Genomic DNA, 19,507 nt, shown 5'->3' with positions numbered 1-19,507 from the left:
CGTGCATACGCAGTAAGGATCTGCTAGGCAAATCTTCAAATCATTGAGGGTCTTATATTACCTCATACCTTTTTAATTACAGTTTTTGAATTAATAGGTAATTACTCCAAAAATGTACTTCCAAGTAGATGCTCCCAGTTATTAGCCCTTTGCTGATGTTTCAGGTTTATCACCTATTTCTTGGTGAAGGATCAGTTTGTTAGATTTGGGTTGAATGATGTTGTATAAAATAATGTTTGTGTTGTGTCATGTTGTAACTTGTTGTAGTACACAATGTTCGTCATACAGTTAGGCATCTCTCTCTTTCCAGTCAGTTTCTGCGTAAGGTTCAGATACACTGTGAGTTTGACTACTGACGGCCATCTTGTGATTTGGCATTTCAGACTGATTCAAGCGGGTTGCATGCTTTCGAATCACAAGCTGCCATTTTGTGGCGTGATCGTGCATGCTCCCTCGAGGACAACTATGTGCTCTTTCTCAAAAACTTAAAAGCCTTGTTTTGCCTCAAATCTGTGAGGCTCTCCTTCCTGGGAGTTTAGTATCTGTCTGCTTTTTAGTCGTCTAGCACCCCAGGGAACATTTTAACGTAAATCAATGTATTATTCTAATATTAAAGTAGTCATTCTGATCCTTTTCTGTGTCAGTTAGAAAAACACTTTGGATGTAGACGCTGCCGTCTCTGTGTATGATAGCAACATTATCCATACAAATAATTTGTGAAACCAGGATTTTTCCTGAAAGTTGGAGCAAAAGCCATTCAGTATATGTATCCATTTTTCAGTATCCTCTCAGGAGATATCAACCCTCAGCATCTCACATTTACTGAACACTCTTGAGTCACGCGCTTCGTAGGCGGCTGCACTGCTCCAGTCGATAATGGGTAGGTCGGCATTGTACAAAATGATCGGTTTGCCTAGAATGTCAACACTCAAAAATCACCTACATCTCAGTCCAAAAAGTTTCTTTGGTAAACATCAATTATATTTTCAAAATACTTGTGGGCGGGTAAGTAGCCCAGGACTACTTTTGTAAAATGCACTCAAGCATTCTACGTTGGGTAACTGGGAGCGACCATCATACAGCTGTATTACTGTGCAGACCCCCGTTTCTTACACTTGATAGGCTCTTCCCCAAGCAGGAACACCCTGTGGATTGCCTTGAGCTCAACCTTTTTCCCGACAAAGGCCCTCACGTTTTCCTATATGTTCCGATCCTGCAGACACCCTCCCTGTGATCACTAAAGCCATGGTAACAGTGTGGCACAATGCCTTGAAGCACTTTACATGCCACACAGGAAACTCACTCATGGCTTGGCAATAGGCTAGGTAGGCCTTCAAACTGCGATGCTTTGGAGATCGGGACAGTATAGGAATCTGCAAGCAGTGAGAAATGTGGGTGGGTGGTTACATGGAATCCTCTAAGGAACTCCAGTCCAAATTCATATTACATATCTTCCAATTTTTTCATTATCATCAATTGAGGCATGCCTTTGAAGCACACAAAAAACAACTGAATGAACTGCCAGAGTCTAACTCCCTGGTAACCATATTAATGCTGGAACTATTTGGTAAGGGAGATATTTCACAGCTATACAGTTCCCTGATGATCAGTGCTTCTGATTTCACCATAGAGCAATAGAGCTGAGGGCTAGTTGAAAAGAGAATCTGGGCACCACTGGAGATAGCGACGGTGTGGAAGGCAATATTGCACAATGAATCCTGCCCATATCTGCACATCTGTGTTTCATGAAGGTAAATTATCGTAATAAACCCTACCATATATCCATGGTTGTATTTGGACATAGAAGCATGCCCAGCAAACAAAATAAAAGTGACCCCATTGGCAAACCAGGCAGCTAAAAAAGTGGCCTACATTTTAAAATCGGGAGTGTAAAGATGAATCCAGGCAAGCAAGAAGAGATAAAAGGTTTATTGTAGAGTTGTACAGGAACCTCCAGCTTCACCCACAACCTGCTTCACAGCTCAGTTCAGTCCTTTCTAATCATAACACTCTGAGCTGCTAGGCAACACATTAAAATTCCAAGAATGACATCTCTACACATCTCCCCCCACATATGCAACAATAAGAGAAACAACATTGGAAGGAATTATTTATACAATGAAAATGATAAAATTACAATAAATGAAAAATTTTGTCACCACCCATTTGAGAAGAGAAACATTTAGCAACATTACCAAAACTCCAAGTTGACCCATCACACAAAATTACAACATTCCTTTTGACTTCCTTCACTTGAATAGGTTTAGAAAATTTGCTATCTCCTTTGACAAAAGTACCACCACGTTTTACCACCACCCAATCACCCGATTTGATATCAGGAATCTTGACTCCTTTGGAATGATCATAACGTTTGGCAACAACAATTTGTTTATTAGCAACTTGCTTTCCAATCACATCACGATCCACCCACACACAATCTGTCCTTCAACCACCCTGGTATCTCCTTCAACCCCGGTTCCCTCCCTTTAAGATAAATGAAAGGTGAAATACCAGTCATAGAGTGCGGTGTTACTCTATAAGACCACATTAACTTTTTCAACTCCTCAGACCAAGATAAACCATTGCATAAGGAAAGTTGTATATTGTCCATGATCAAACGATTGATCCTCTCAACTAAACCATTTGCTTGCGGTCTAAACAAAGCGACTTTTTCATGCTTAACACCCTTACTACAAAGACATTTCTCCATCCTTTTGGAAACCAACTGGGGACCATTATCTGACACCAACATTTTGGGAATTCCTTCATTTAAGAAAACTTTTTCTAGAAATGCGATTACTTTTTCCGTTGTAATAGCCTCAGATGTTTTAATACCCCAACAGCACGCTAAGGCTTCTTTTTCTATTACAGAATATGATCGCTCAGCACCCTGTAATCTTCTTGAAGCAAACCCAATAATTCTTTCTTCACCACCACAAACTTGGGTTAAAACTGCTCCAAAACCCACAGCACTTGCATCTGTAGTAATATACGTCCTGGCCTTAACATCAAAGTGTCCCAGGCTGGGTGCTGACAGTATACCTCCTTTGACTTCCTTAAATGCATTCTCACAAGAATTGCACCATACAAACTCAACACCAGTTTTCATCAATTTGCGCAAAGGTTCCACAATATCAGTAAAATTCCTCACAAATTTTGAGCAATATTCTGCTAAACCCAGGAAAGGAACATCTTTGATGGCAGAAACAATACTTTTTTTAGGCCTAATACCTTCTTTAGAAATTTCATGACCTAAGTAACTAACTAAATCCTTCCTCAATTGACACTTCTCTTTCTTGATTGTTAACCCATGCTCACGCATACGACACAAAACACTCTCCATCACTTGATCATGATGACCATAACTTCTTCCAACAATTAGCACATCATCTTGTAAACAAAGTACATCATCAATCCCATGAAGAACTTTTCCCATAACTCTTTGGAATACTGCCGAAGCAGAAGCTAACCCAAAGGGCATCCTACGGTAACGAAAAGCCCCCAACGGTGTTACAAAAGATGTTAAATGTCTAGATTCCTCGCTGAGATCAATCTGGTGATATGCTGATGACATGTCAATAACACTAAAAACACTACCCCCACCCATTGCTGTCAACATTTCTGAAATATTTGGTAGAGGTTGACTATCAACCCATAAATTTTTGTTTAAATCACGAAGGTCAATGCATAAACGTATTTTCTGCCCCCCATCCTTGGGAGCGACGACAATGGGTGCCAACCACTCAGAAGCCTCAATAGGCTCAATTATACCCAGCTTCAATAACTTATCAAGTTCTTCTTGCAAAGGACCTTTCATAAGATGAGGCACAGATCTTACTTTGTGAACCACTGGAGTAGCATTGCTCTTGAGAATAATCTTGTGAGAAAAATTCTTGAGTTTTCCCAAGTCATCACTGAACACATCAGAGTATTTCTCCATAATCAACGAGTCATAGTTATCATCATTAACTAAAAATACAGATTGAACAGGTTTGGTAGCATTAGGATTTAAAACTATACCTAAATCTTTTTGATGACGCCACCCCAACAAATTTGACCCTTGCTTAGTCAAATAAACTCGACCATAAACTCTTTTTTTCTCAAATTCAATTACCATCCACTATAAACCCAAGATATCAATGCTTTTCCCACCATAACCAACAGCTCTGATATCAGATGGATCCCAATCTTCCTTATCTGCTAATGCACCCCAAGACTTTACGTACATTTCTTTTGACATCAGAGTATATAAACTTCCAGAATCAATTAGCATATTTACACCCACAGAATCAAATTTGATGACGTAATGGGGTTTTTCAAGCTTGTCAGTACTTTCTCTAGGAATATTAGTAGCATCAACATTTCCAACAGAGGCTTCATCATCTTGCATGTTTACTCGATGAGCTACAATATTATCAATAAAAGGAATAAAATCATGAACATCTTCACATGAATCATCTATTTGATGAACAGAAGGCATTTTAGTCCTATAAACTTTAGCAAGATGACCCCTCATTCCACATGTTCTACAAATCTTATTTCTAGCGACACACTTAACACTGGAAGCTATATGACCAGGGGCACCACAACGATAACACTTGATGGGTCGAAATGTTGTGAGCTTAGCATTACTAGATTGATAATTCTTTGCTCTTATCAGAAAATATATTATCAGACTTAACTTGGAATTTGTTAAATGGCTTAACTATTTTAGTTTCATCAACATTGGCATGAACTTCAGAATCTTTAGAGATTGAAACCTTCACCGCTTCATCCTTATTAACAAGAGAATTTGAGCACTTATCCATTTCTTTTATCCACTTATCAGTATGTTCTAAACCCTTAGCTATCTGTATAGCTTCTTCCAATCCTGAATCTTTTATAAGTAACTTCTCACGTACTCTTTTGTTATTAGTACATCTACAATTTGATCATGTATAAGCGAATCAGTAAGAGCCCCAAACTGGCAAGTCAATGATAATCCTCTTAAAGCAGCAACATAAGATGCAATATCCTCATCCATCTTTTGTATTCTACAAAAGAATGTATGTCTTTCAAGAACCACATTAACTTTTGTCGAAAACCTAGTTTCTAACATCTGTAAACTCATTTCATAAACGTTTACAGCTTGCCCATCTCCATTACCAAGAGAAACTTCAGGTAAATTCTCATATAACCTACGACCTTCCACACCCAAATTATGTAACAATATAGCTTGCTTACGTACTGGGCCATATTTATCAGCCCCAGAGGCAAGAATATATGTGAGAAAAAGCTTTTTCCATTCTTTCCAGGGAATGGTTGGCTCACCCGGAGTTGGTAAGAAAGATGGTGGAGAGGATAAAGTTTGATCTCCCATATTTAAAATTAAGTATTAAGTATTTAAGATTAAATACTGTAAAATACACCTGAAAGAAAAAATATTAGTTAAAAGCAAAGAAACTAAAATAATCAAAATAAAAACCTTCATCTAATGTTGTTACTTTTCTTCCAGCATTAAAGCGAAGAATAGATGTTGTAGATGTTGATTGACAAAATGCTGCTCGATGATTGATGTTCGTTGTTGAAGAGGAAACAATCGTAACAGCAAAACCAAGATTACCGCAGAATCAATGTCTATAAATACAATTCTTCCAAACGAGTTAAAATGGCCGACAGACGCTGGACGCCACGTAGTGACGCTTGACGGATGATGTCAATGACACAGTCACAGACATCGGAGGCTCACGAGAAGAAGTCGGAAGTCCGGTGACGATGGCAGCGCTTCCTCGAGGAGCGGTCGAGCAATGTCAAACAACAAGTGCAACAACTGTGTGGAAACCGTTAGGAAACGGCCGGTGACCGGTGAGAGATGATTACGTTCTGTGCTTCTGTGGCTAAACTGCAATAAACTCCAACTTTGTGAAGAAACACAAAAAAAATAGTGAGCGAGCCCGGAGTTTGTCACATCAAAGTACAAAATAGGGAGCCAGCCCTTCCATAGAAAACGTTTCTCAAAACGAAGTCTGTCACATCAAAGCTTCACAAAATTGAAGGATAACACAGCAATCCTTTCAAAACTCTTCAGTTCTTCAATTCAAAAGTGCAGCAATATATAAACGAGGTCCACAGGGCAAAACAGTAATCCCTCAAATAGGTTTCAAAGGCTTCTCCTTTTTCTTTGCTCATTTAAGTCTTTCAAGTGTTACTTAAGTTCAATAACTCTCTCTTTCTTTGCTCATTTAACAGACCCCCCCAGGATATAGCGGCATGGATTCGCAAATTTAGCGGCACAAAAATGGAAATTTAGCGGCACAAATATGGAAATTTAGCGGCAATTTTGCGGCATTTTATTTGGCCATTTTTCCTACAACAAACACAGATATCTTAGCTTTTTTAGTTATTTAACAACATGAAGCTATATCGCTATATTGAGGTGTTAAACTGGCACTAATGAGGAGCATCCAATGCCCACAGAGTGTTACCAAGTTAAAAAGTACTGAAATAATGACATAATCCAATGACAAATTTGCTACATTATACCGCATAATTTGCATTTTATCGCCAACAAAATTACTCAACCCTACTGCATAATTAGCCTTCTACTGCCACATCATTCCAGTAACCCCGAATATAAACTTCCTTTTAAAAGCTTGGTTAGCCTGAAACGTATTGTGATTCTTTCTCTAAGATAAACATGGACCATTCTAAAATGGCAGTCAAATTGACTTGTTGGAAGAAGCTAATTCTGACATCCTACCACCTGGATTGTGGCTTCTAGCTGTCTAGTGTCAATATCCTAATTCATCCATCGAAATGACAGCATCATGTGGCAGCACAAAGGCATCCATTATTACAGTAAATGTACTTTCACCTCTCTTCTGCAGTAAGCACATGAATAGTTAAAACATTGATAATTCTAGTTTTACAGTGATGGCTCAAATAAAGGAAATATTAAACTATCTTCACTTTTGTTTAGGCATTTTAATTAAATTTCTGGTGTGACCTACATACTGATGACATTGCAGCTGAGGCCGCCAATCTGTTGTCCTGCCTTGTTGCCTCCAGTACGGAGGGAGTACCAAAGGACACATAACCAATTCAAAACTAATAATTTAGGGCTCCCAATAGCTAGATGCTCAGGGTATCTCTACCCTTCCCCAGTACATACTTTTTGAAGAATATTTTTCAGGACATGGAACCGAGTACAGAATATCTCTAGTCAAACTGCAGCCAGCAAATCAGAGCACTCGCTCCCAAAAAATCTTCAGCCAATCAGAAGGCTTGATTTTATATCAATGTTAGCCTCAACAACAAATACATTCAGTCACGTGCAAGGGAGACCCTATGCCTTTTTTAAGTATATACAATTTAGTATAAACAATAGGTCTTGACTACGCTCTCAAAATCATTATAAACATTTATTGGCATCTCACGCGCCATGCAATTTCCATTCTGCTAAACAGAACACTGCAGCATATTGCACTAAGCCTCCTACCTTAATTATCCTTGGAGACTGGCACTTGACCTGATGGGACACCGTAGCTGTTTAGTTCATGGTTCAGCGCCTAGGGCAGAGCACAATCCCCACAAGGAATTCAGATGAAAAAAAAGCGCTGGATAGAAAGAGAATACAAATGCTTCCCCGTGTTGTCTGCAACTGCAGCAGTGCTTCTGGCGTGAGAGCTAAACACTGTCACGTAAAAGGCATCTGCATTCCTTCCTTCACCTCTGATAGAACACTGATTAGGTTTCCTGCCCCCAGTGCTCAGGACGATGCACACTGGAAAGCTAAGCAGCAACAGAGCGCTTCAATTCACTTTGCCTGCACCCTTCCAAGCTTGAAATGTGACAGATCCCCCGCTCAGCCAATGATCTGAGCCGAGGCCAGAGCTCCGAGCAGGATTAAAAGCCGAGCAGCGCTGGGCCCGCACCTGCATGCCTCCAACCTCCGAGGATCTGGGGGGATATCTTCCGAGCCCACATTTTCAGACCCCCCAGGATATAGTGGCATGCTTTTGTAAAAATACCGCGATTTCTACGAAAGTGCCGATTTCGCGGGCATTTTTGTAAAAATCGCGGCATTTTTAAAAAAGTGCCGATTTCGCGGCAAATCGCGAAATCGCGATATCCTGGAGGGTCTGATTTAATACCAGTCAATATGAAATCCAGTAGAGTTTAGTTCAGAATTAAATCAATTTACCTACAAAAGATTTGGTGAGAAATTCAGAGTCCAAGGGTGGAGGCACCAAGATCTGCTCGTCGCCAGTGTAAAGATGAATCCAGGCAAGCAAGAAGAGATAAAAGGTTTATTGTAGAGTTGTACAGGAACCTCCAGCTTCACCCACAACCTGCTTCACAGCTCAGTTCAGTCCTTTCTAATCATAACACTCTGAGCTGCTAGGCAACACATTAACATTCCAAGAATGACATCTCTACAGGGACAAATTTTGACCTTTAAAGATGTACTGTATGGGTATTTTGCATGGTTTGGGAAACTGCAAGCATTTGCGTTTGCTGCCGGCAATGCTTATGTTAAATCAGGGATATCAATAGTAAAAGCAGCCCACCTAGCCATAAAATCAGCCCACAAACTGCTAAAAACCCGGCCCACACACTGATATGTCAGGCCAGCCTATGGGACCCTGCCTGATTGCCCTATGGGCCAGTATGACCCTGCATATACCTATGAGACTGTCAAAGATCGGGGTACCCCTCGACAGCACACCATGCGACATTGAAAGCAGCACCTTCATACACCTCACATGAAGTTGTCCCAGAGTCCAACCATGTTGTAAACCAATGCAACACATCCTATCCGATGTGGTGGGTCATCCCGTTGCCCTGATATCGAGAATGTAACTATTGTGAGCGCTAGACGAGATTGTGGGTCCCATGTACAGTGAGACGTTAATAGGATTGTGTTGCATAATGGCCAATAGTATATTGCATGAATCTAGAGAGCCAAAGACCCTCCACGCATCCAAGAAGGGATGTGAAGAATGGGTCCTTGTTCTCTACTAGAGACACCTGTTCGTAGTTCTCATAGAGCTACATTACATAGAGAATACGACATTATAGAACTTGGATGTGTCATTCAACTAACCGATATCCATTGTAAAACAACCCCACTCTCATCGATACTGGATTCAGCAATGACATTTACTCTAAGGATACATAGATGGTAGGATCCTGTTGGCAGTGGATATTTGAATAGCGGGACTGCCTTACACGGAATAGAGTTGTCCAAGACTGTTATGTTAGACTTGTATGCTTTATGAAGGTTCTGCTAAGTCTGTATTGTTTGTCATTTTTGTTTCAAACCCCCCACCCAATGTTAATAAAAAATACACTAAAGGCATTTGTGATTATGGAAAATGAGGGAGAAACCTTGAACTATTATCACTGTTGTCTGACGACCATTTGAAGGCGGAAAAGAATAAGCATGAGATCCTTCATTACTTGAAATGGTAAAGTGTGGTAAAGAGAAGCATGGTAGGACTTTTAAGTCTATTTTGCCTAATAATCTCTTCAGAAACGTGAAACTCAGGTCTTTGACCTTCTACAAGACTCTCTCCCCAACCTCATGTTAATTACTGAAACGTGGCTGACTAAATCTTCCAATCCCACTATTGCATCAGCTATCCCACCCGGGTACAAGGTGCTTAGGAAAGACCATCCCATAGTGGGGGCAGGGGAGGGGATGCGATTATTTTTAAACAAGAATTTCTCTGTATCCCCATTAACCTGGAGGACTTAGAGGATGCGGAATGTCTTGGTTTCAGATGCACTTTATTGTCACACCAATGCCTTGCCGTGCCCTATTTTACAGGCCTCCTGGACCGGCGCGCTCCTTTTTGAGATCCCTTAATGAGGTGATTGATCTATAGGCCCTCAGATACAACCACTTTATCGTTTTAGGAGATCTACATCTACATTTGAATAAACCTATGGAGTCGAATGTCATCTCACTTACAGAGACTCTTTCAGCGCTCATCTAGTCCCCTTTGTATCCCTTCCTACTCATAGTTTGAGTCATACCCTAGATCAGATTTTTTTAGGTCTCGCCTGAGCCAATGCACTTGTGCATTGCTCCGGCGAGATTATAGTAAGGGGAAAAGAACAGTCTACCAAACTGCGGATTAAACACAGTTCATGTGATCTAAGCACGTGCACAGCGCCAGCTACGACACACACCACCATTTGTCTGTGCCTCGCATCAGACTTCAAAGGCTGCCGCTCCCCCGCCCCCTGCATCAGACTTTAAAGGAATGCGCTCCCGCTCCTCCGCCCCCACGCCACAGCAATGCCGAGAGCTTATTTTGATTGCTACTCCTTGCCCTCCGGTCTCCGCCTGCTCTTCTGTGTGCTTGCATCTTCCTTCCTTGACCCTGGGCGATTTCCGTGTTCTCCCGTTCAGTGCCTTATCGACCCCGTACTTGATTGCTGTCCAAACCCCATCCTCCTGCTCTCCCATGTGCTTGCATCTTCCTTCCTTGGCCCTGGGTGTTTTCCGTGTTCTCCCATTCAGTGCCTTCTCGACCATGTACTTGATTGCTCTCCAAGCCCCAGCCCTCGCTGCCTCTATCATTATACACTCTCCCTGTGTTTTCCTGTTTCCCCTTGCTTTTTATCAACTCCATCATTCTGTGCTTTGATGAACTGAACGTGCTTTGTAGCACTCAACCCTGCTTGTTCTTAGCTTCAGTCTCTGTGCTGCTGCACCACATCACTCAGGGACACCACCACATCACTCAGGGGCACCAACACATCACTCAGGGGCTCCAACACATCACTCAGGGGCACCACCACATCACTCAGGGGCACCACTCACGGGCACCACCACATGACTCAGGGACACCACCACATCGGGCACCACCACATCACTCAGGGGCACCACCACATCACTCAGGGGCACCACCACATCACTCAGGGGCACCACCACATCACTCAGGGGCACCGCCACATCACTCAGGGGCACCGCCACATCACTCAGGGGCACCACCACATCACTCAGGGGCACCACTCACAGGCACCACCACATCACTCGGGGACACCACCACATCACTCGGGGACACCACCACATCACTCGGGGACACCACCACATCACTCGGGGACACCACCACATCACTCGGGGACACCACCACATCACTCGGGGACACCACCACATCACTCGGGGACACCACCACATCACTCATGTTATAGGGTGTCCAGCTCTTGGACTGATGACCAGGATCTCCTGAGTAGGGTAGAAAATAATTATAGAGCCCTGCACAGAATTTCACAGCTCTGGAGTATCCTCTTAAATCCTCTGTCCCTCCTTTATCAGGTGTCCCTCCTTTATCAGGTAACCCTGATGGGTACACGCTGGAACTTGAATCCTGGCTAAGGCAGAACGCCCATGAATTAGTCCCTTTGATGATACGCACTTCCAAAAAGGCAAGGCCCTCAGCCCCCTGGTTCATTGATCTTCTGAGAACTAGCAAAAGCGTATGCAAACGCTTGTAAAAGAAGTGGTGGAAAAACTATAATCTTGAGGATAGATTGGATTATAAGGCGGCATTGAAATCTTACTATACTAAAGTCAATGGTGTCAAGAAGAGATATCTGGAAAATACAATTGAGGCTTCCAACAATAAGGGAAGTAGATTTTCGATATCGTGAAATCCTTTGCAGCTTTAAAGGCCATCATCAGGGAGCTGCATTCTGCAGATTGGACCAACAATTTGGCAACGTTTTTCCATGAGAAGATTGTGACTATTTAGAACTCTTTATCAGGGGGGGCCTCCTGATGACTAAGTACACTTGCTAGTTCCTGCTAGTGGGCGACTCACCGGGGAAACCCCCACTCTATTACAGATACCTTTGCGGCGGCCTGAGGTATCTCTGGATATTTTGAAGGGTCTTAAATCTGGCTCACCCGCAGACCCGTGTCCAGCAAAATTGCTGGCCTCTGTGCCCACGACCATAAACCCAGTGGTCAATAAGGTGCTGAATTCCTCTCTCTCAGCGGGCCATTGGCTTCCATCTGGAAGCACGCAAAATTTCTTCCGCTGCTAAAGGAACCGTCAACTGATCTGAATGTGCTTGCTAATTACAGACCCATATCTCTTTTACCGTCTTTCTCTAAGGTGTTGAAGAAATATGTGAATAGAGTCATTTCTGACTATGCAGAAAATAATAATCTTCTGCACCTTAGTCAATCTGGTTTCAGGGCTAACTATAGCACTGAAACTGCTCTGTTGGAGGTGACTGAACATATCAAAGAGAAACTTGATCAGGTAGGCAGAGCCATTCTAATTCTATTGAACCTGTCAGCGGCCTTCGACAAGGCCCCTTATGACAGGCTCCTGAATAGGTTGAGAGATCTTGTAATAGGCGGATCTACATTAGAATGGCTGACTTCCTTTCTTGAGGACAGAAGTCCGGAAATTTGGACTCCTTCTTTTGCATCCTCCATACCTAGCTGAAAAGTGGGGGTCCCACAAGGATTTGTATTGAGCCTTACTTTTTTCAATCTACATATGTCACCACTTGCGGAAGCTTGTGGGGCAAAAAGAATTTCATACGCAGATGATACTCAGTTGATTTTCACCTGTGATAAGGGAGCTGGCTTTGATGGTGATGAGATCAAATCTTGCCTCACTATGGTGTCCAACTGGCTTAGGAGGAACAATTGAAAGGTAATTCAGAGAAATCGTAAATCATCTTTTTTGTTACCCCCTGCGGAGGAGTGAAGACGTTGGTGGCCTGAGGAGATGTCTCCTCCTCTCTCTGCACAAACCACGGTAAAAAATCTGGACATCTATATTGACCGTACTCTCTCGATGAGATCTCAAGTCCAGTCTGTAGTAGGCATCTGCTTTGGCCTTCTATGTACGTTGAAGACATTTTTTCCACTACTCTCATTGGACACAAGGAAAACCGTGGTCCAGGCACTGGCTACTTCCAGACTGGACTATGCCAATATCTTGTACCTAGACCTGGCAGAATGTCTCCTCCAGCACTTGCAGGTGGTCCAAAATGCTGCTGCCAGACTGGTTCTTATGCTCAAGCCCAGGTCTCATATGTTCCCGCATCTGAAGTCATTACACTGGCTTCCTATGAGAAAGAAGATCAAATTTAAGGCTCTGGTACTGTTTTTCAAAGCTCTTCATGGTAGGGCCGCTGGATATCTCAGGAAAAAAGTTAGCCATTACATGCCGGCCAGAACTCTGAGGTCAGCCTCCTTGGGCCTGGCCTGCGTCCCCAGAATACACTTAGCCTGTTCGGGAGGAAGTTACTTCAGGCTTCTGGGAGCTCAAGCTTGGAACGGACTCCTGGTTACTCGCAGATCTACTACTGACCTGGCTGTCTTTAAGAAACTTCTTAAAGCTTGGTTATTCCATGGTATGGGGTGTTCATGTGGTTTGTTAGATGGAGACTTTTAGCACTGGTACACTGTTTTTGAGTAGCGGTGCGCTCTACAAATGCGTATCATTCATTCATTCAAATAGTTACTGTCCTTTCAGTTATGCAACTACTACCCTGCTTAAATTTCAAATACCCCCAGACTAATATTGTACGGTAAGGTGATATCGAGTTATCTCCTCCGTGCTTGAAAGAGAGAAGTACAAACAAGCCTCAATATTTTTTAACAAAACAAAAAGCATTTCCCATTGTAGTGAATTGAACTGTCACCATACCAACATGGTCCCCCCGATTTACATGAAGATAATGGTACACTTCTGTAATAGTGAGCAAAGTACAGACATTCAGGCATGGCTGCCATTCTCGGTGACATCTAAGTTCAAACTATTGGGACATGGAGGGACATGAGCAAGTACATCATGGCCGCAACACTTAGCTGAAGACACGTCAAGCTACTCTGTTCCAATATGGCCACCTTGTTTACCAAGGGAAAATTACAAAGGGCGATGGAAATCTGCTTTCCTATCTGTTCTGCGTTTTCTATGTTCTAATTATCCTGATCCTTGCATATATTAGTAGAAATAAATCACAATTCTTACGTGCCTAAATTCTGCGTGTTGCTTTCTATGCTGCCTATCTGTGACCTGGAAGTTTGATATTTACATGTTTCTTCTCTCTCCCTTTCTATTGCAGGAGATTGAGCTTATGGAGGCCTTACTAAAGGGCAAGCAGGAGTCTCCAGACTGTTGGGACCAGAGGAGCATGATGAGCATGCGTACACCCTTCAGCCGCCAAGACAGGAACCGTCTCCTCTGGGAGGATCTGGCTGTCATAGAGGAGGATGCCACCAAAGTGACCGCCCTGAAGCTGCGGTTGGATGAGTCCCAGAAAGTGTTGCTGAAGGAGCGGGAGTAAGTACATCTTTGTTGGCTCACGGGTTGGTGCAGGGGCGGTGGGGACGACACAACAAGTGCACAGTTAAAGTTTGAAGGGTTTCACTGGAGAACCGGATCTGGTCCTTTTCCCTTCCTGTGGATCCTATGCTGCGTTTTGTACTTTAAAGTAGGCCTGAGCATAGTTTTACTCCATGGACCTCCGCGAAGGGCCATAAAAACTTTGCTGCGCTCCGCGGAGTTCTGCCAGTGATGGAGTCTGTTAAGTCTTGCTGCTTGCACTGATTCTTAGCACCAGGAGTTTGTCCCGCACTGTAAAATCATGGCGAACGGCACTACGCATTGCGCCAGAGGGTGTTACTACTTTCTGCAGCTCAAATAGACATTCTACTTGAGCAGCAGCTTCCTCAACGTGAGTGGTAGATTTCTCAATGCAAGCTGTTGCGACCTTCCACGACCACCCTTGTTGAGAAATGTCGACGGGAGGAGGTCTAGCAGGCTATTTTTTCTCGCAAGTGCTCGCCAACGTAATGTTTTTCAGTACTCCGTGCGGATTGCGAAAAACTCTGCGAACTCCACCGGCAGAGCATAGTGAGCATGCGCACATCCTTCAGTCTCCAGGACTGGAACCTTCTCCTCTGGGAGGATTTGGCAATCATAGAGGAGGATGCCACCAAAGTTAATGCCTGGAATCTGCAGTTGGAAGAGTCCCAGAAAGTGCTGCTGTAGGAGCAGGAGTGAGTGCATCTCTGTGGGCTCACGGGACTCGTGCAGGGGCAGTGGGGATGAGCACAACCATTGCACAGTTAAAGCTTTCATGGTTTCACTGGAGAACCGGATCTGGTCTTCATCCCTTCCCATTAATCCTTTGCTGCGTTTTGTTCTTTAAGGTAGGCCTGGGTGGAGTTTTACTCTGCGAAACTCCGCGAAGTGGCAGAAAACTCTGCCTTGTGCCACGGAGTTCTGCCAGCAGCGAAGTCCAAGTTACAGTGGTTGCACTGATTTTTAGCGCCGGGAGTTTGTCTTGCGCTGTAAAATCAGCGCAAATGGCACTACGTGTTCCACCAGAAGGCTCTACTGCTTTCTACAGCTCAAACAGACTTCTACTCGAGTAGCAGCTTCCTCAACTCGAGCAGTAGATTTCTCTTTGCAAGGGACCGCAACCTGTCTCGACTACCCGCGTTGAGAAATGTCACAGGGAGGAGGTCTAGCGCATACATTTTTCTCGCAAGCCCACGTCAACTTAATCTTGGCGAGCCGCTCAAGAGAATAAATCTGCTCTGCATCACTTCACTGAGTTTTTCGGAACTCCACACTTAGTGGGTAAAACTCTGCGAACTCCACCAGCCGAGTGTCCCTTTTTGAAGTGATATACGCAGTTTACCATTCCAGATTAGGGTTCTCTGGGTGGATTCGACATCCTTGAAATACTTTTGTGGAACCGGGTCTGGGAAATTTTGGAGGGCATTAAGGAAACGAGGCAGTGCCATCATTTTAAAGAAGGCTGCACGACCTAGCAACAATATCGGAAGCGTTTTCCAAGCATCGGTGTCTCGCTTGAACCTCGGTAAAGGTGGAAGGAGGTCTGTTCATAGCGGATCTTAGCATCTGTGGAGATGAATATACCTAGGTATTTGAATCCGTCATTTACTATTTGAATTGGGCATTCGCTCGGAACTGCGGGAGGGTTACCATGCAGGACCTACAGCAGTGATTTGCTCCAGTTGATTCTATAGCCGGAGTTTCATCCGAAACTGGTAAAGATATCAAGGACCACTCTCAGTGGCTTTCGAGGGGAGGCAAGATATAAGAGGATGTCGTCCGCGTATAGTGAGATTCAAACCTCCCAATCTGCTGCCCACCTAAGTCCCCTGATGGAAGCATCCCTCCGTATCCAAGCCGCTAGTGGCTCAAGGGAGAGTGCAAAAAGTAGCGGCGAGAGGGGACACCCCTGTCGTGCCCCTCTGTCTTGGGTAAAGACCGTTGATAGTTTGTTATTGACTCCCACTTGTGCCAGTGGTACATTATATAGGAGCCGCACCCATCCTATGAAGTTGGGCCCGAATCCCATTCGAGGGCGGATTGTAGGTTTTAAGTTCCATTCACACTTTTCTCTTCCTGATTTGGAACTGAAATGGCTCTGATTGCAGCTCATAGTTTTAGTTGACGTGGCATACATTTTCCCTTGTTCATTTCAGATCTCAAGTCTGACATTGCCCTTATTTCTAGTGCTGGCACTGTACTGGCCCTCCTAATGCCTTGGCACTGGAGCCAGACACACTGGCATTCATCATCGAAAGGCTTAGCATTACAAGCCACACACCGTGGCTTGAGGTGGTATAGCACACACAACGCTGCAAGCCCTTGAACTGGCGTAGCACCCGCTGCCTTTCAAGCCCTGGAGCTTCCCTCACACACCTCTCATACATGGGGCCTGCTCATTGCTGGCAGAGCGGAGCCTGCCTCACATACATGGCACACGAATCTTACCGGATCTTACATGAAAGATCTTGTCTCGCTTGGCATGGAGCCAGCACAGACTTCACCAGCTCTTGTGCTTTTGAGGAAGTGGCATGTCACATACTGTCACTCATGTCTTGCTGTTGGCACAGACTAACACCGTTAGCATGTTGCTGCGATGCACATAAGGGCTTGACACTGGATTCTCATTCCATATGCGCCTCCTGTTTGCACTGCGCTGCCCTATGCCTGCTGTCTTGGGGGTGGCACACAAAGCAATCTATCTCTCAAACATTGGACCTGCTGTGGAATAATGTGCTCCTCATTTTTGGGAGCTTGTTCAGTACACACGGATCCATGTACACTGGCGCTCATGGGCATAAGCCTTGCTTCATTTGCTCGGTCTGAAAAGATTGCATTGACCTCTTGGCATGGAGCCGGCACAGTGTACTTTAAACCCTCATGCTCTGGAGCTTGCATGGTGCCCACCACCTCTGGTTCCTTTGAGCTCACATAGCACAAGTTAGCTGGGATATGTTACAGTCACGAGAGGACATGAGATCTAGCACGTCTGTGGCTTGCAAGGCACATTTTGGCATTGACACTGGAGCTGGTACGACATACATTGCACCATGTGTGTTAGGGTTGTATGACAGAGACACGCATGGCTGAACCATCTTTATCATGCATGCCTTTACCATGCAATTTTGTGGTAAAGGCATGATTGGTAAAGGGATATGTCTCCCCCCTCCTCGGCCTAAGCCCTGAATTCCTATCCCCCTACCTCGCCCCCTGCTGCCCTGAGGCCTAAAACCTACCAGCGCTGCCCTTAAAACTTCCCCTTTCCCCACCCTAAGGTCTAAAACCCTGCCCCCTACCAAAAACGACCCCTACCCCAGTCCCCCTGCCCTGAGCCCTAAAACTTACCCTGCACTGTCCTTAAACTATCCCTACCCCTTCCAATGCCCTGAGGCCTAAAACCCTGTCCCCATTAAATAACCTACCCTGGCCCTCCATGCCCTGAGCCCTAAAAACTGTCCCTCTGCCTTGAAAACTGTGCCTTCCTCCACGCCCTGAGCCCTAAAACTGGACCCGTCCCCGCAAACCTACCCCTCCCCCCCCCTCCACCACCCCCCCACCCATATTAAAGCCTTCCTCCCACTGTCCCAACTTACCTTGCAGCCTCCCGGTCCTTTTTGCAAAAATCCTTCTGGTTCCTCTCCTGCCCGCTTAGATAGCTAGAACGCAAAAAATGATTGTCGCACCAGGCACCAACAGCTCTAAAGCCTGGCCCAGCCTAAAGGCCTCATGCCTTGCAAATGGCATCGCATGAACTGCACCTTACGCCTTGCAAGTTGCATTGAAAATCATTTTGCCTGGATTTATTACCCAATCTAGCCATTAGAAATAATACAGTAGGACACCACCTAATCAATAAAGTGGTATCCTCCAGCTCTCAATCAATCAGGAATTTGTGGAGCGCACTACTCACCCGTGAGGGTCTCAAACAGGGGGGAGTGGGGCTTGTCGCAGCTACATCTCATCCGAAGAGCCAGGTCTTGACTCTTCCTGAAGGCGTGCAGTGTGGGGGATCGTCTGATGCTGAAAGGGAGTTTGTTCCAGGTCTTGGCTGTGGTGGAGGAGAAGGATTGCCCCCCTGCTCTGCTGATGCGAGGGATTTCGGCCAGGGCAAGATCGGCGGATCAGAGGCTTCTCGGGTGTGTAGGAGATTCTTTTGTTGAGGTATTGGGGTCCGATGTTGTGGAGCGATTTGTAGGCGTGGGTGAGGAGCTTGAAGGTCACTCTCTTTTCGACAGGGAGCCGGTGAAGTTTTCGTAGGTGTTGGGTGATGTGGTGTTGTCGTGGGATGCCGAGGACTAGTCTAGCTGTGGCGTTTTAGCTAGTCTAGAGTTTGAAGAGTAGAGATTTGTTTATTCCAACGTAGAGGGCATTCCCGTAGTTCAGTCTGTTGGTTATGAGTGCGTGGCGACGATCTTTCTGGATTTGGGGGGGGATCAATTTGAAGGTCTTGCAGGCTTTAAGCCCCGCCCCTCTTTCCCATTGGCCGGCGTCACTGTTTATGCTAAACGGTGGCCAGCCATTGGGAAAGAGGTCATGGTGACGTATTTTTTTCTCTTTTTCTGCCGTCCCACTTGGACGGACTGACTTGCCTTTCTTCTGCCGTAAAAGCTTTGTTATCTTTGAGATCAAACAGAAGGCCCCATAAAGATAACAAACCTGGCCAGGCCGTCCAAGTGGGACGTCCGAAAAAGAGAAAACTGTGTCAAGGCGAGTAGGTTTTCAGTTCGACTCGGTGTACTCTTGAATTCTGATGCCGGATTCGCAGAGTTTTTATGTGATAGTCGTGCTTCCTACCGACCCACATGTGACCTACTCGCGAACAAGACATGCTTACTTGTGTGGGAAAAAAACGTTGTGAATCAGGGCGGCCCCTACCCAGTGCAATAATCAACGTTAATAAAGGAATTTTACAGCTTGGTATTTAAGCAATCGCCTGTACTTTGGCTTTGTGTCACACTTTAAAAGGGTGGTGGGGGGTTAAGTATGCATGCAATGTCACTGCCAGGCCAGATAAGATGAGTGAGGCATGACCCCTGCATGTCTGAGGCGAGCAATCCATGCACAGGTCACGCCCCGCGCCAAGGATTCACACAGTCTGCCTGCTCGCCACGGCCCCAGAATGCACCGGGGCTGGCCGCCGCTTCCGCGGTAGATAGGGCCAAATCAATGCCGTCCCACACCAT

General features: G+C 44.8%; 1 protein-coding gene across 4 annotated transcripts in view; it reads left to right on the top strand.

The window, feature by feature from the left end:
• The window catches only part of CCDC102A (coiled-coil domain containing 102A), a 360,110-nt gene that overhangs the window by 190,237 nt on the left and 150,366 nt on the right, over positions 1-19,507 (top strand). For all 4 annotated transcript variants that reach the window (XM_086947789.1, XM_086947790.1, XM_086947788.1 and 1 more), the window contains exon 3: positions 14,083-14,300. In XM_086947789.1, coding sequence (XP_086803915.1) covers positions 14,083-14,300 — 218 coding nt within the window. The remainder of the gene's footprint in view (positions 1-14,082; positions 14,301-19,507) is intronic.

The sequence above is a fragment of the Lissotriton vulgaris genome, chromosome 12 (genome assembly GCF_964263255.1).
Source record: "Lissotriton vulgaris chromosome 12, aLisVul1.2, whole genome shotgun sequence".
Taxonomy (NCBI): Eukaryota; Metazoa; Chordata; class Amphibia; order Caudata; family Salamandridae; genus Lissotriton; species Lissotriton vulgaris.
This window is presented reverse-complemented; position numbering and strand designations above follow the sequence as displayed.